General features: G+C 52.0%; 4 protein-coding genes across 4 annotated transcripts; all 4 read left to right on the forward strand.

The window, feature by feature from the left end:
• Positions 1-404: 404 nt before the first annotated feature.
• Positions 405-1,733, forward strand: LOC308183611 (uncharacterized protein). Its single transcript, XM_080569825.1, has 2 exons — positions 405-563; positions 1,135-1,733. Exons 1-2 carry the CDS (start codon positions 462-464, stop codon positions 1,432-1,434), a joined length of 402 nt encoding a protein of 133 aa, XP_080425951.1. The 5' UTR covers positions 405-461; the 3' UTR covers positions 1,435-1,733.
• Positions 1,734-3,591: 1,858 nt separating this feature from the next.
• On the forward strand, positions 3,592-4,793 carry LOC308183655 (uncharacterized protein). The gene is made up of 2 exons (XM_080569901.1): positions 3,592-3,729; positions 4,206-4,793. The coding sequence occupies exon 2, from the start codon at positions 4,227-4,229 to the stop codon at positions 4,503-4,505; it is 279 nt and encodes a 92-aa protein (XP_080426027.1). The 5' UTR covers positions 3,592-3,729; positions 4,206-4,226; the 3' UTR covers positions 4,506-4,793.
• Positions 4,794-6,761: 1,968 nt separating this feature from the next.
• LOC308183543 (uncharacterized protein) lies at positions 6,762-11,251 on the forward strand. Its single transcript, XM_080569741.1, has 5 exons — positions 6,762-6,917; positions 7,437-7,735; positions 7,810-7,921; positions 9,981-10,148; positions 10,668-11,251. Exons 2-5 carry the CDS (start codon positions 7,458-7,460, stop codon positions 10,965-10,967), a joined length of 858 nt encoding a protein of 285 aa, XP_080425867.1. The 5' UTR covers positions 6,762-6,917; positions 7,437-7,457; the 3' UTR covers positions 10,968-11,251.
• Positions 11,252-13,223: 1,972 nt separating this feature from the next.
• On the forward strand, positions 13,224-14,483 carry LOC308183654 (uncharacterized protein). Its single transcript, XM_080569900.1, has 2 exons — positions 13,224-13,380; positions 13,900-14,483. The coding sequence occupies exon 2, from the start codon at positions 13,921-13,923 to the stop codon at positions 14,197-14,199; it is 279 nt and encodes a 92-aa protein (XP_080426026.1). The 5' UTR covers positions 13,224-13,380; positions 13,900-13,920; the 3' UTR covers positions 14,200-14,483.
• Positions 14,484-16,376: the final 1,893 nt, after the last annotated feature.

Consider the following 16,376-nt stretch of genomic DNA (forward strand, 5'->3'; position numbering starts at 1 on the left):
GAGGGACTTATGAGGGCTAATTCCGAATCTCTCATTAAAGTTTCCGGTTCCATTGAGCAATTCAGTTAGAATATTCCTGCCCTAAACATAATCCCCATGAGTTCCCATTAGTAATCAGTTTTCTTCACACACAGGTGTGATGACGTTTAGCTCTCAGTCCATGTAACATCCCGGCACAGCTTGAAGAATTAGTGTTTCTGAATTGCAAACACCTCTTCCGCTTGATACTTGCTGTCCATGACCAGATCTATTAGTATCTTCGGTACTGGCGTCACTTCGCGCGAAATACCTTCCAATCTCTTTCATAGGGAGGTGAAGGAATTAAAGCAGTATTAATAACCTATGGGACAATTATAATGCTAAAAGCACAATGCATCAAAGGGAAAATGTCGGAAGCTGAATACAGTGGATAAAAATGGGCTGGGATATGTAATTAGGTTACACTTGCCAAGAGATGTCTCATGTCCCAGATAACCCTCTGGAACAGTATAAAAGCTCTCTCATCCTGGTTTCCTTCATTCGCTTCTCTGCTCCTATACACCTTCATTTCTGTTGCTAAAGGGGTGAGTTTATTTTTTCTGTTTCTCCTGAGTTTCTCTACGAAACCGTCTGCTTTCATAGAAGCTCTGGTAGAGCTGGAATATGATACCTATTTCTTCTCTCTGGGCCTTGGTTATGACAGTGACCAAGTTCTTGTTACCTACGAATGAATGCAAATGCTAACTGGGATGTAGACTTCACAGGAAGAGGCACAAAACAAAACAACAGAAAGATTGGAAAATACTGAGAGAGAAGGACAGTCAGAGAGCTTTATGGAAAGATTTCTGAAGTTTTCAAAGAGAAGGCACTGGAGAGTCTGGGACTGCTTATGGGCAAGGGATAGTTTGAGTAATTTTTTGTCTGAAGAGAAAAAGGCGCCTGTAAAAGGTCATTTTTTTTAGGGGGGGATATAAATCACTTCCCAATACCTAAGCAGCATTGAAATCATCTTCTTATCCATGAAGAACAAGAAATTAGGAAGAAAATGGGAAGCTCCAGAGCAAATTAAGGCAGGCAGGTAGGCACTTGCACATTGGTGCTACTATATCAGCACGATGGTCTCTCTCTCTCTCTCCCTCCCTTTTTTCCCCACAGCTTTGCCGACTCCCCAGGAAGATGTGCTCCCGTGGATCCTGCCACAGTCGCGAGACCTCCTGCCATGGCTCCCGCTCCTCCTGCCATGACTCAGGGTCCTCCTGCCACTATACCTTCCAGAGGGAACCCGTGCCCCAGTTCCCCTGCGTGACGCCATGCTGCACCCCCGTGCAGCGCTACTGCCCCCCCGTGCAGACCTATTGCCCCCCTGTGCAGCGCTACTGCCCCCCCGTGCAGCCCTACTGCCCCCAGTACACCAAGAACATCTGCAAGCTGCCACCAACGTACCCCAAGTACTAGCACCAGGATCCGGACACGCACCCACCAATGATGCTCTTGATGCCTGAAGCTCAAATCGCCATTTCTCTATTCCCATTTTTGGTTTATGTGAATCCTTATATACCTCTTTTGTGATCTGAATTTTCTTCAAAATATAAATGTGATCTGTTTCAATGTATTTAGCATGCAACACCCAGTCTTTGTTCTTCTCTAAAAGGCTGGGGATGATTTATTCTGGTAGTGGCTTATACATGATATTTCTGTGTCATCCTCCAAATGTGTAGATGAGACAATAAAATTTTATTTCCAAATATAGAAAATGTTTATGCTTTTTTACTCATCTACGTTTTTACATGAGAATTATCTTTACCTCTGTCTTCTTAGTCACAGCTCCTTGTTCTTCTCTTCTCAATCACCACAAAATGCCCACATCCCAAAGTTTCAAAATGAATGAAAGCCAGTCATTCCAGACACACTTCTGCAGCAGACGAATGCATTTATGTACAGCATACAGGGAGCTTGTCTGTACCCTGGTTAGCCTGGGACTGTCATTCTCACTTCCCTAGTTCAGCAGTGCCACATACTGTGTTTGTTACTCTGACTCAGAGTTGCAAAGGTTTTGAGGTGTCCAATAAATGCAAATAGGCACCTAGAGGACTTCTTTAACCCTCCTCTTTCACTGAACTTCAAATTACTGTTTTCAGCAAATATTGCACAAATGTTAAAATAAATGTGAAATCTCTGTCTACTTTTTACAACCTAAGACAATTCTTATCTTCCTAGTCACCAGCCCATCAGCTGAGACATCTGTTCTAGAACAGGATCGCTTGCTTCCTTCTGCCAGTTCCTCTCCATCAGTTTCACAAAGAGCTCCACAATTAGCTTCAGCCTAAATGACTAACTTCTAGTAGCTACACTGGGGTGAAATGAATGCACCCTGCAAGACAGAACCAACACAAGGGTCTTCCCAAAGTATACTAAGCATGTTGAGCAGTAACTTTATCAACCTTGTTGAACCATTCCTATATTCCTTAGAACTCACAGTGCTGTGCAGAAGGCTCCAGGTGAGATTTTCTTAAATAAAGGCTAGCTTATTTTTTGCTGAATCATGGCTTGAAAAATAAAAAATAATTTAAAAAATATTTAAGAAAAAAAAAAAAAAAGATAAATCCAACCAGAACATGGAGGCATGCTGTCCCGGGATGTGTTTTCAGGTTCAGAGGGAGTTAGCATCTCAACAACACTGACAAAGTAGCAAGCTTTTTTTCTTTTTTTTTTTTTTTCATTTGACATGAAAATACCCTCCAAAAGGCATCTCTACAGGGATAGATGCCAATTCATGAACTCAGTAAGCAACTTTTCAGACCCTCTTGTTCTGCTTGCAACAGCACTGATCCACAGGGTGCTCTTGAGGGTTCTGGCAGCTCCCACCTGAATAAAAATCACAAGTAACAAATACCCATTTCTTCATTGTAAAGTCAAGTCCTAGGCTGCTCTAAGAGAAACCCAATACTAAATGGTGAAGCACTGCAATGAGTTAAAAATTACAAAACTGCTTAAGTAAGGCAGAAGCCTGAAGCAATTGGGGATCTGAAAACAGGGTGCTAGTAGGTGAGAATTTCCCAGCACTTTCTGGTTAATATTTGAAATCCTCATCTTCTGGGAGGAATGCAAATGGGATGGTATCATGGCGCAAGGAAAAACAGCCAATGGTTTGTGAACTCACAAACAGAATGAAAAAATTGGAATTGGGAACATCCAAGTAACGTCATCTCCAGTGTTGAGGCGTTAGGTGCATTTGAGCTAGTCACCAGTACTTCCCCCTAAGTATGGTCCATGTGAGTTGTGGATGTTAATTACTGTCCCTTGTGTCATGAAAAACATATCAACAAAAATGTGAGTCTGCCACATGGACAAAGGGGCAGCATGCGGAGCAGGAGTCAACACTTTTGAATTGCACGTTGATGCAATACTGGTTGCCTAATGACAAATCACTCAATAACTTTAGGGTTAGGTTCTTTCTAATATGCAACTACGAAATTACCCTCAAAATCCCCTTATAAAGCAGATTAGGAAATCCATTGCCAATTAACATCTCAAGGGAAAAGTACTAATTGTTTTTCCCGACTGTCAAATCGGAAGTGCTAAAAACTACACACAGAAGATAAATATGAACGTGACTACATGGTTAATTGTCAGCATTGCCAAGAGATGCATAATTTCTTGGGCAGGTCTACTGCAAGTATATAAAAGTAGCCATCTCCTGCTCCTTCATTCAGCTTCACTTCTTAGTGCTCTTCCCTGCTCCGACAAAGGGTAAGTTGGACTATATTGAATTATCTGTTGTTTGGCATTAGGATACCACTCGGGACATTTGGTTGACTGGTTCTGTGTTGAGACCTTGTCTTTCTCTTAGATGTTTCTTGTTCTTAGTTTATGACAGGGAGCCTTTGGGATCTAGCAAGGAACTAATTCCCAAACAACATAGAGACAGAGGGAGAGATATCTGAGCTGAATGACTGCTAAGAATCAGATGTAAACTTAAACCTTCAAATGCCATCAGCATTACCTTGCTGATTTCTGAAATTTCCACCAGAACAGGACCACTACAGAGTATCCCTTAAAAGATATGGCATTATCAATTTCAGAATCATCATCTTGCACATATGACAAAGGACAGGAAAATGAAATTCAAGAGAGAAATTAGGAAAAACCTAAGTAGAGTGCAGGAGCTTGGAGTGGTATTTCCGTACGAGCATGACAGTACCTCTCTTCCCTTTTCTTCCCCAAAGCTTTGCCGACGCCCCGGAAAGATGTGCTCCCGTGGATCCTGCCACAGTCGCGAGACCTCCTGCCACAGCTCCCGCTCCTCCTGCCATGACTCAGGACCCTCATGCCATTCCACCTTCCAGAGGGAACCCGTGCCCCAGTTCCCCTGCGTGACGCCGTGCTGCCCCCCTGTGCAGCGCTACTGCCCCCCCGTGCAGATCTATTGCCCCCCTGTGCAGCGCTACTGCCCCCCCGTACAGCCCTACTGCCCCCAGTACACCAAGAACATCTGCAAGCTGCCGCCAACGTACCCCAAGTACTAGCACCAGGATCTGGGCACCCAGCGCCGGCTGCCTCCTCCTGCACGCCCAGACCACGCAGCGCCCATTCTTACAGCTGTCCCGGGGACTCTGCCCTGTGCCTCACCATTACCCCACATGAAATCGGACCCAAAGCATCCCGCAAGCAGTCCTTCTTTCCAACGACGCAGGAGATGGCCCTTCCAGGTGTGCCGGGCACAGTTACCACCGGGAAGCCTTTGATGCTGCACGCTTCTGTTTCAGGCTCCTCTGGATGGGGAAAACAATAAAGCTTACAATTCATGAAACCCACATTCTCTTTCCATTTCTTTTCTCACTTTCCAGGGCCTTGGAGGTCTTCTGGATTTTTCTCTCCAAGGTTCTCCTACTTGACATGGGCCCCATTGTCCCTGTCCAGCAGCAACTATTCCTGGGGACATCAGGGGACAAACGGGGACATCAGGGGATATCAGACAGATTAGCAGAGGAAAAAGCTCTCAGCTCACAAATCTCCATGTGCATCCCAGGGGCTGAGCAGCACAAAAGTCCCCCTCCTGACTCAGACCATCAGCTGCCCCACACACCTTCTTTGTCCCAGGCTCTGCAAAAAAAACAACACCAAACACCACTGCCTGCAAACTCTGGCTTTGGGGCACAAGCAGAGATTGTTCCCTGGAAGGGCACAAAGGACTTCACAGCTGTCCGTCCCTTAGGCAGTCCATGCAGTGAGGTACTCCAAGCTCAGACCCACAGCCTCGCCACGTCACTGCCTTCAGCTTTTTTTAATGCCTCGGAAAAAAACAAAAGCCATGCACTCCTCCTACCTGTGCCACCACTGCTTGTCACTGGTGTATGCTTTGGAGTGGAGAAATGGCCTAGCATGTGAATGTCAACCTCATGTTAGATCCAGGTGCAGTAGTGTAGCACCAATCCAACCCCTGCAATGCCTTAGGATGGAGAAACCATCAGCCAATCCCTGCTGAATGCAACCGAGCCGGTACCAACACCCACATCACTCAAAAACTGCATTTCATCACTCCACGTTGCCCTTTCCTCTTGTACTCCCCTCAAAGAACAGCACGCCATCAGAGGCAGCTCCACACAGTCATATTTCCCTTAGCGGGACCTGAATGTGAGAGCTCAGAAACATCGGTGAGTGGTGTAAAACGAGGACGCCCCACTTGGGGAAGTCCTTGGAGGAGGTGGAGAGAGCGAGGGGGAATGCCAGTGGGACGCTGCAGGCTGAAGCCTGGAGGCCAGCCAGGAGAAGCCTAAGCACAGGATGGGCACCCAGAGTGGGCAAGCACCAGGGTCACCGCCTGGGCACTTGCAGCCTCCTGGGGTTTGGGATCCACAGCAGAGTGACCAAACACCCCTCAGCAATTCACGCAATCCTCTCTTACTGCACAAAGCTCAGTGCAAGTCACTGCATCGCCTCTAACCTAAGGTATTCCTTGGGCTGTGGGACACCAGGGTTCTGGAGAGAAGGGAGAAGAGGTTTTGGGAGCAGGTATCCAGTTAGTCGGATGGGTAACATTTCCCAAGGGGGATGAACTGTCACCTTCCTGGCTTTACACTTTACAGGCTGACTCAGGTGGGATTACAAATCCAGCCTTAATGCCCATCGTGTTGCCAATGGGGACAGCATGAAACCCTTCCTGAAAGTTCAGCTGAAAACCTCCCTTGCTCAGAATCCTTTGCCTTCCACACTTCCCTGCTCATGAGGTCAGGTGACAAAATGGTAAGAAACAGATGCAGAGAAAAAAAAGTCAAGGAAAGGAAACCTGAATGGCCACAGACCCTGCACAGGTTCTCTGAACTTCAGCACCAATGAACCTTTGATAGAGGGGGAGGAAGGAGAGGGGCCCATTCCCCTGGGAAGTGCAGGGGCAGGTGGAGAATTACAAAGAGTTTCCTTTTTTGTCATGGCACGGCTCCAAGGAAATCCCAGCAGACTGCCCAACATCGAGCCAGGGCCTGCTAATCCCATTTCCCCTTGTCATAAAACAACACCTCAATTAACGTCCTGAGCTGTCTCTTGCACACAACGGTGTGCCTGCTGCAGGAGTCAGCATTTCAGAGCCATAACGACATTTCTCCCCCTGATGCAACCCCGGCTGCCCGTCGGCACCCTAGGGAATACCGATGAGCTTAGTGTCAGTCTCCAGGAAACGGGACAGAGATCGCTTCCCCGTCCTCCTAGGGAAATCTCTGGCATTGAAAGATGGGAGAGAACACCGTGCGTCAAGGAGGAAGCACTAAGAATAGGGTAGCGCCAGCACGTGCCTCACTGAGCGCGTGAAGAACCCCACCGCCCTTGTGCACTGGCGTCTCATACCCGACGTGACCTTTGGGAGCTGTATAAAAGGCAGCTCAGCCCAGTGCTCCTCACTCGCTCACCATCGCATCCAGACACTTCTCCCTGCAGCTCCAGAGGTAAGACATGTTCTCCTCCTCCTCTTCCTCCCGCTGCTGTTGCTGCTGCTGCTAGAGAATAAGCTGGCACTGGGGGCCGTGGTGTCCTCCTGGGTGTGGGCACATAGCTTGGTGTCATCTCCCAGCAGCCGAGTGTTGCTCCAGGAGCAGCAGGCGTGGGGATGGGGATGGCTGGGGCAGGAGGGGGGGCAGTGAGGCAATGGCAAGGGATGCTCTGGCAGCTTGAGCTCCCTGCAGGTGGCCCTGGGCCCTGGGATGGGAAAAGGTCTTCATAAGAGGCTGGCAAGGCTCATTGCATCGACTTGGGGGACTAAGCTGCATGCAGGAGGGGCCAGAGCAAGCCCCAAGGGTGAGGCAGGGCTCAGGGTACATTCGGGTTGGGCTGGGAAGATGGAGAGAAAGAAAGAGGGCAAAGGGAAAAGCTGGGGAAAAGGTATAATGAAAGAAAGGAGGGGCTGAGGCTACGTGAGAAGTGCGCCTGGGTCTCCTCTCACCAGGATGATCTCTTGCTCCTGACAGCTTTGCCAACTCCCCGGAAAGATGTGCTCCCGTGGATCCTGCCACAGTCGCGAGACCTCATGCCACAGCTCCCGCTCCTCCTGCCATGACTCAGGACCCTCATGCCATTCCACCTTCCAGAGGGAACCCGTGCCCCAGTTCCCCTGCGTGACGCCGTGCTGCCCCCCTGTGCAGCGCTACTGCCCCCCCGTGCAGATCTATTGCCCCCCTGTGCAGCGCTACTGCCCCCCCGTGCAGCCCTACTGCCCCCAGTACACCAAGAACATCTGCAAGCTGCCGCCAACGTACCCCAAGTACTAGCACCAGGATCCGGGCACCCAACGCTGGCTGCCTCCTCCTGCACGCCCAGACCACGCAGCGCCCATTCTTACAGCTGTCCCGGGGACTCTGCCCTGTGCCTCACCATTACCCCACATGAAATCGGACCCAAAGCATCCCGCAAGCAGTCCTTCTTTCCAACGACGCAGGAGATGGCCCTGCCAGGTGTGCCGGGCACAGTTACCACCGGGAAGCCTTTGATGCTGCACGCTTCTGTTTCAGGCTCCTCTGGATGGGGAAAACAATAAAGCTTACAATTCATGAAACCCACATTCTCTTTCCGTTTCTGTTCTCACTTTCCAGGGCCTTGGAGGTCTTCTAGATTTTTCTCTCCAAGGTTCTCCTACTTGACATGGGCCCCATTGTCCCTGTCCAGCAGCAAATATTCCTGGGGACATCAGGGGACAAACGGGGACATCAGGGGATATCAGACAGATTAGCAGAGGAAAAAGCTCTCAGCTCACAAATCTCCATGTGCATCCCAGGGGCTGAGCAGCACAAAAGTCCCCCTCCTGACTCAGACCATCAGCTGCCCCACACACCTTCTTTGTCCCAGGCTCTGCAAAAAAAACAACACCAAACACCACTGCCTGCAAACTCTGGCTTTGGGGCACAAGCAGAGATTGTTCCCTGGAAGGGCACAAAGGACTTCACAGCTGTCCGTCCCTTAGGCAGTCCATGCAATGAAGTACTCCAAGCTCAGACCCACAGCCTCGCCACGTCACTGCCTTCAGCTTTTTTTAATGCCTCGGAAAAAAACAGAAGCCATGCACTCCTCCTACCTGTGCCACCACTGCTTGTCACTGGTGTATGCTTTGGAGTGGAGAAATGGCCTAGCATGTGAATGTCAACCTCATGTTAGATCCAGGTGCAGTAGTGTAGCACCAATCCAACCCCTGCAATTCCTTAGGATGGAGAAACCATCAGCCAATCCCTGCTGAACGCAACTGAGCCGGTACCAACACCCACATCACTCAAAAACTGCATTTCATCACTCCACGTTGCCCTTTCCTCTTGTACTCCCCTCAAAGAACAGCACGCCATCAGAGGCAGCTCCACACAGTCATATTTCCCTTAGCGGGACCTGAACGTGAGAGCTCAGAAACATCGGTGAGTGGGTGTAAAACGAGGACGCCCCACTTGGGGAAGTCCTTGGAGGAGGTGGAGAGAGCGAGGGGGAATGCCAGTGGGACGCTGCAGGCTGAAGCCTGGAGGCCAGCCAGGAGAAGCCTAAGCACAGGATGGGCACCCAGAGTGGGCAAGCACCAGGGTCACCGCCTGGGCACTTGCAGCCTCCTGGGGTTTGGGATCCACAGCAGAGTGACCAAACACCCCTCAGCAATTCACGCAATCCTCCCTTACTGCACAAAGCTCAGTGCAAGTCACTGCATCGCCTCTAACCTAAGGTATTCCTTGGGCTGTGGGACACCAGGGTTCTGGAGAGAAGGGAGAAGAGGTTCTGGGAGCAGGTATCCAGTTAGTCGGATGGGTAACATTTCCCAAGGAGGATGAGCTGTGACCTTCCTGGCTTTACACTTTACAGGCTGACTCAGGTGGGATTACAAATCCAGCCTTAATGCCCATCGTGTTGCCAATGGGGACAGCATGAAAACCTTCCTGAAAGTTTAGCTGAAAACCTCCCTTGTTCAGAATCTGTACCTTCCACACTTCCCTGCTCATGAGGTCAGGTGACAAAACGGTAAGAAACAGATGCAGAGAAAAAAAAGTCAAGGAAAGGAAACCTGAATGGCCACAGACCTTGCACAGGTTCTCTGAAATTCAGCACCAATGAACCTTTGATAGAGGGGGAGGAAGGAGAGGGGCCCATTCCCCTGGGAAGTGCAGGGGCAGGTGGAGAATTACAAAGAGTTTCCTTTTATGTCATGGCACGGCTCCAAGGAAATCCCAGCAGACTGCCCAACATCGAGCCAGGGCCTGCTAATCCCATTTCCCCTTGTCATAAAACAACACCTCAATTAACGTCCTGAGCTGTCTCTTGCACACAACGGTGTGCCTGCTGCAGGAGTCAGCATTTCAGAGCCATAACGACATTTCTCCCCCTGATGCAACCCCGGCTGCCCGTCGGCACCCTAGGGAATACCGATGAGCTTAGTGTCAGTCTCCAGGAAACGGGACAGAGATCGCTTCCCCGTCCTCCTAGGGAAATCTCTGGCATTGAAAGATGGGAGAGAACACCGTGCGTCAAGGAGGAAGCACTAAGAATAGGGTAGCGCCAGCACGTGCCTCACTGAGCGCGTGAAGAACCCCACCGCCCTTGTGCACTGGCGTCTCATACCCGACGTGACCTTTGGGAGCTGTATAAAAGGCGGCTCAGCCCAGTGCTCCTCACTCGCTCACCATCGCATCCAGACACTTCTCCCTGCAGCTCCAGAGGTAAGACATGTTCTCCTCCTCCTCTTCCTCCTGCTGCTGTTGCTGCTGCTGCTAGAGAATAAGCTGGCACTGGGGGCCGTGGTGTCCTCCTGGGTGTGGGCACATAGCTTGGTGTCATCTCCCAGCAGCCGAGTGTTGCTCCAGGAGCAGCAGGCGTGGGGATGGGGATGGCTGGGGCAGGAGGGGGGGCAGTGAGGCAATGGCAAGGGATGCTCTGGCAGCTTGAGCTCCCTGCAGGTGGCCCTGGGCCCTGGGATGGGAAATGGTCTTCAGGAGAGGCTGGCAAGGCTCCTTGCATCGACTTGGGGGACTAAGCTGCATGCAGGAGGAGCCGGAGCAAGCCCCAAGGGTGAGGCAGGGCTCAGGGTACATTCGGGTTGGGCTGGGAAGATGGAGAGAAAGAAAGAGGGCAAAGGGAAGAGCTGGGGAAAAGGTATAATGAAAGAAAGGAGGGGCTGAGGCTACGTGAGAAGTGCGCCTGGGTCTCCTCTCACCAGGATGATCTCTTGCTCCTGACAGCTTTGCCAACTCCCCGGAAAGATGTGCTCCCGTGGATCCTGCCACAGTCGCGAGACCTCCTGCCACAGCTCCCGCTCCTCCTGCCATGACTCAGGACCCTCATGCCATTCCACTTTCCAGAGGGAACCCGTGCCCCAGTTCCCCTGCGTGACGCCGTGCTGCCCCCCTGTGCAGCGCTACTGCCCCCCCGTGCAGATCTATTGCCCCCCTGTGCAGCGCTACTGCCCCCCCGTGCAGCCCTACTGCCCCCAGTACACCAAGAACATCTGCAAGCTGCCGCCAACGTACCCCAAGTACTAGCACCAGGATCCGGGCACCCAACGCCGGCTGCCTCCTCCTGCACGCCCAGACCACGCAGCGCCCATTCTTACAGCTGTCCCGGGGACTCTGCCCTGTGCCTCACCATTACCCCACATGAAATCGGACCCAAAGCATCCCGCAAGCAGTCCTTCTTTCCAACGACGCAGGAGATGGCCCTTCCAGGTGTGCCGGGCACAGTTACCACCGGGAAGCCTTTGATGCTGCACGCTTCTGTTTCAGGCTCCTCTGGATGGGGAAAACAATAAAGCTTACAATTCATGAAACCCACATTCTCTTTCCGTTTCTTTTCTCACTTTCCAGGGCCTTGGAGGTCTTCTAGATTTTTCTCTCCAAGGTTCTCCTACTTGACATGGGCCCCATTGTCCCTGTCCAGCAGCAACTATTCCTGGGGACATCAGGGGACAAACGGGGACATCAGGGGATATCAGACAGATTAGCAGAGGAAAAAGCTCTCAGCTCACAAATCTCCATGTGCATCCCAGGGGCTGAGCAGCACAAAAGTCCCCCTCCTGACTCAGACCATCAGCTGCCCCACACACCTTCTTTGTCCCAGGCTCTGCAAAAAAAACAACACCAAACACCACTGCCTGCAAACTCTGGCTTTGGGGCACAAGCAGAGATTGTTCCCTGGAAGGGCACAAAGGACTTCACAGCTGTCCGTCCCTTAGGCAGTCCATGCAGTGAGGTACTCCAAGCTCAGACCCACAGCCTCGCCACGTCACTGCCTTCAGCTTTTTTTAATGCCTCGGAAAAAAACAGAAGCCATGCACTCCTCCTACCTGTGCCACCACTGCTTGTCACTGGTGTATGCTTTGGAGTGGAGAAATGGCCTAGCATGTGAATGTCAACCTCATGTTAGATCCAGGTGCAGTAGTGTAGCACCAATCCAACCCCTGCAATGCCTTAGGATGGAGAAACCATCAGCCAATCCCTGCTGAATGCAACCGAGCCGGTACCAACACCCACATCACTCAAAAACTGCATTTCATCACTCCACGTTGCCCTTTCCTCTTGTACTCCCCTCAAAGAACAGCACGCCATCAGAGGCAGCTCCACACAGTCATATTTCCCTTAGCGGGACCTGAATGTGAGAGCTCAGAAACATCGGTGAGTGGGTGTAAAACGAGGACGCCCCACTTGGGGAAGTCCTTGGAGGAGGTGGAGAGAGCGAGGGGGAATGCCAGTGGGACGCTGCAGGCTGAAGCCTGGAGGCCAGCCAGGAGAAGCCTAAGCACAGGATGGGCACCCACAGAGGGCAAGCACCAGGGTCACCGCCTGGGCACTTGCAGCCTCCTGGGGTTTGGGATCCACAGCAGAGTGACCAAACACCCCTCAGCAATTCACGCAATCCTCCCTTACTGCACAAAGCTCAGTGCAAGTCACTGCATCGCCTCTAACCTAAGGTATTCCTTGGGCTGTGGGACACCAGGGTTCTGGAGAGAAGGGAGAAGAGGTTCTGGGAGCAGGTATCCAGTTAGTCGGATGGGTAACATTTCCCAAGGAGGATGAGCTGTGACCTTCCTGGCTTTACACTTTACAGGCTGACTCAGGTGGGATTACAAATCCAGCCTTAATGCCCATCGTGTTGCCAATGGGGACAGCATGAAACCCTTCCTGAAAGTTCAGCTGAAAACCTCCCTTGCTCAGAATCCTTTGCCTTCCACACTTCCCTGCTCATGAGGTCAGGTGACAAAATGGTAAGAAACAGATGCAGAGAAAAAAAAGTCAAGGAAAGGAAACCTGAATGGCCACAGACCCTGCACAGGTTCTCTGAACTTCAGCACCAATGAACCTTTGATAGAGGGGGAGGAAGGAGAGGGGCCCATTCCCCTGGGAAGTGCAGGGGCAGGTGGAGAATTACAAAGAGTTTCCTTTTTTGTCATGGCACGGCTCCAAGGAAATCCCAGCAGACTGCCCAACATCGAGCCAGGGCCTGCTAATCCCATTTCCCCTTGTCATAAAACAACACCTCAATTAACGTCCTGAGCTGTCTCTTGCACACAACGGTGTGCCTGCTGCAGGAGTCAGCATTTCAGAGCCATAACGACATTTCTCCCCCTGATGCAACCCCGGCTGCCCGTCGGCACCCTAGGGAATACCGATGAGCTTAGTGTCAGTCTCCAGGAAACGGGACAGAGATCGCTTCCCCGTCCTCCTAGGGAAATCTCTGGCATTGAAAGATGGGAGAGAACACCGTGCGTCAAGGAGGAAGCACTAAGAATAGGGTAGCGCCAGCACGTGCCTCACTGAGCGCGTGAAGAACCCCACCGCCCTTGTGCACTGGCGTCTCATACCCGACGTGACCTTTGGGAGCTGTATAAAAGGCAGCTCAGCCCAGTGCTCCTCACTCGCTCACCATCGCATCCAGACACTTCTCCCTGCAGCTCCAGAGGTAAGACATGTTCTCCTCCTCCTCTTCCTCCCGCTGCTGTTGCTGCTGCTGCTAGAGAATAAGCTGGCACTGGGGGCCGTGGTGTCCTCCTGGGTGTGGGCACATAGCTTGGTGTCATCTCCCAGCAGCCGAGTGTTGCTCCAGGAGCAGCAGGCGTGGGGATGGGGATGGCTGGGGCAGGAGGGGGGGCAGTGAGGCAATGGCAAGGGATGCTCTGGCAGCTTGAGCTCCCTGCAGGTGGCCCTGGGCCCTGGGATGGGAAAAGGTCTTCATAAGAGGCTGGCAAGGCTCATTGCATCGACTTGGGGGACTAAGCTGCATGCAGGAGGGGCCAGAGCAAGCCCCAAGGGTGAGGCAGGGCTCAGGGTACATTCGGGTTGGGCTGGGAAGATGGAGAGAAAGAAAGAGGGCAAAGGGAAAAGCTGGGGAAAAGGTATAATGAAAGAAAGGAGGGGCTGAGGCTACGTGAGAAGTGCGCCTGGGTCTCCTCTCACCAGGATGATCTCTTGCTCCTGACAGCTTTGCCAACTCCCCGGAAAGATGTGCTCCCGTGGATCCTGCCACAGTCGCGAGACCTCATGCCACAGCTCCCGCTCCTCCTGCCATGACTCAGGACCCTCATGCCATTCCACCTTCCAGAGGGAACCCGTGCCCCAGTTCCCCTGCGTGACGCCGTGCTGCCCCCCTGTGCAGCGCTACTGCCCCCCCGTGCAGATCTATTGCCCCCCTGTGCAGCGCTACTGCCCCCCCGTGCAGCCCTACTGCCCCCAGTACACCAAGAACATCTGCAAGCTGCCGCCAACGTACCCCAAGTACTAGCACCAGGATCCGGGCACCCAACGCTGGCTGCCTCCTCCTGCACGCCCAGACCACGCAGCGCCCATTCTTACAGCTGTCCCGGGGACTCTGCCCTGTGCCTCACCATTACCCCACATGAAATCGGACCCAAAGCATCCCGCAAGCAGTCCTTCTTTCCAACGACGCAGGAGATGGCCCTGCCAGGTGTGCCGGGCACAGTTACCACCGGGAAGCCTTTGATGCTGCACGCTTCTGTTTCAGGCTCCTCTGGATGGGGAAAACAATAAAGCTTACAATTCATGAAACCCACATTCTCTTTCCGTTTCTGTTCTCACTTTCCAGGGCCTTGGAGGTCTTCTAGATTTTTCTCTCCAAGGTTCTCCTACTTGATATGGGCCCCATTGTCCCTGTCCAGCAGCAACTATTCCTGGGGACATCAGGGGACAAAATAGGCTCATTAGCAGAGGAAAAAGCTCTCAGCTCACAAATCTCCATGTGCATCCCAGGGGCTGAGCAGCACAAAAGTCCCCCTCCTGACTCAGACCATCAGCTGCCCCACACACCTTCTTTGTCCCAGGCTCTGCAAAAAAAACAACACCAAACACCACTGCCTGCAAACTCTGGCTTTGGGGCACAAGCAGAGATTGTTCCCTGGAAGGGCACAAAGGACTTCACAGCTGTCCGTCCCTTAGGCAGTCCATGCAATGAAGTACTCCAAGCTCAGACCCACAGCCTCGCCACGTCACTGCCTTCAGCTTTTTTTAATGCCTCGGAAAAAAACAGAAGCCATGCACTCCTCCTACCTGTGCCACCACTGCTTGTCACTGGTGTATGCTTTGGAGTGGAGAAATGGCCTAGCATGTGAATGTCAACCTCACGTTAGATCCAGGTGCAGTAGTGTAGCACCAATCCAACCCCTGCAATTCCTTAGGATGGAGAAACCATCAGCAAATCCCTGCTGAATGCAACCGAGCCGGTACCAACACCCACATCACTCAAAAACTGCATTTCATCACTCCACGTTGCCCTTTCCTCTTGTACTCCCCTCAAAGAACAGCACGCCATCAGTGGCAGCTCCACACAGTCATATTTCCCTTAGCGGGACCTGAATGGGAGAGCTCAGAAACATCGGTGAGCGGGTGTAAAACAAGGATGCCCCACTTGGGGAAGTCCTTGCAGGTGGTGGAGAGAGCGAGGGGGAATGCCAGTGGGACGCTGCAGGCTGAAGCCTGGAGGCCAGCCAGGAGAAGCCTAAGCACAGGATGGGCACCCAGAGTGGGCAAGCACCAGGGTCACCGCCTGGGCACTTGCAGCCTCCTGGGGTTTGGGATCCACAGCAGAGTGACCAAACACCCCTCAGCAATTCACGCAATCCTCCCTTACTGCACAAAGCCCAGTGCAAGTCACTGCATCGTCTCTAGCCTAAGGTATTCCTTGGGCTGTGGGACTCACGGATTCTGGAGAGAGGGGAGAAGAGGTTCTGGGAGCAGGTATCCAGTTAGTCGGATGGGTAACATTTCCCAAGGGGGATGAGCTGTCACCTTCCTGGCTTTACACTTTACAGGCTGACTCAGGTGGGATAACAAATCCAGCCTTAATGCCCATCGTGTTGCCAGTGGGGACAGCATGAAAACCTTCCTGAAAGTTCAGCTGAAAACCTCCCTTGCTCAGAATCCTTTGCCTTCCACACTTCCCTGCTCATGACGTCAGGTGATAAGAGGATAAGACAGGTGAAGGGAAAGAAAAAAGTCAAGGAAAGGAAACCTGAATGGCCACAGACCCTGCACAGGTTCTCTGAACTTCAGCACCAATGAACCTTTGATAGAGGGGGAGGAAGGAGAGGGGCCCATTCCCCTGGGAAGTGCAGGGGCAGGTGGAGAATCACAAAGAGTTTCCTTTTATGTCATGGCACGGCTCCAAGGAAATCCCAGCAGACTGCCCAGCATCGAGCCAGGGCCTGCTAATCCCATTTCCCCTTGTCATAAAACAACACCTCAATTAACGTCCTGAGCTGTCTCTTGCACACAACGGTGTGCCTGCTGCAGGAGTCAGCATTTCAGAGCCATAACGACATTTCTCCCCCTGATGCAACCCCGGCTGCCCATCGGCACCCTAGGGAATACCGATGAGCTTAGTGTCAGTCTCCAGGAAACGGGACAGAGATCGCTTCCCCGTCCTCCTAGGGAAATCTCTGGCAT

The sequence above is a fragment of the Anser brachyrhynchus genome, assembly GCF_964034855.1.
Source record: "Anser brachyrhynchus genome assembly, chromosome: 28".
NCBI classification, from domain to species: Eukaryota; Metazoa; Chordata; class Aves; order Anseriformes; family Anatidae; genus Anser; species Anser brachyrhynchus.

Coding starts and splice junctions, on each gene's coding strand:
- LOC308183655 (XM_080569901.1), top strand. CDS start 4,227: ATGTGCTCCCGTGGATCCTGCCACAGTCGCGAGACCTCCTGCCACAGC.
- LOC308183543 (XM_080569741.1), top strand. CDS start 7,458: ATGTGCTCCCGTGGATCCTGCCACAGTCGCGAGACCTCATGCCACAGC. Junction 7,736..7,809: donor CCAACGTACCCCAAGTACTA/GCACCAGGATCC, acceptor CCATTCTTACAG/CTGTCCCGGGGACTCTGCCC. Junction 7,922..9,980: donor AGGAGATGGCCCTGCCAGGT/GTGCCGGGCACA, acceptor CACTAAGAATAG/GGTAGCGCCAGCACGTGCCT.
- LOC308183654 (XM_080569900.1), top strand. CDS start 13,921: ATGTGCTCCCGTGGATCCTGCCACAGTCGCGAGACCTCATGCCACAGC.
- LOC308183611 (XM_080569825.1), top strand. CDS start 462: ATGTCCCAGATAACCCTCTGGAACAGTATAAAAGCTCTCTCATCCTGG. Junction 564..1,134: donor TCATTTCTGTTGCTAAAGGG/GTGAGTTTATTT, acceptor TTTTCCCCACAG/CTTTGCCGACTCCCCAGGAA.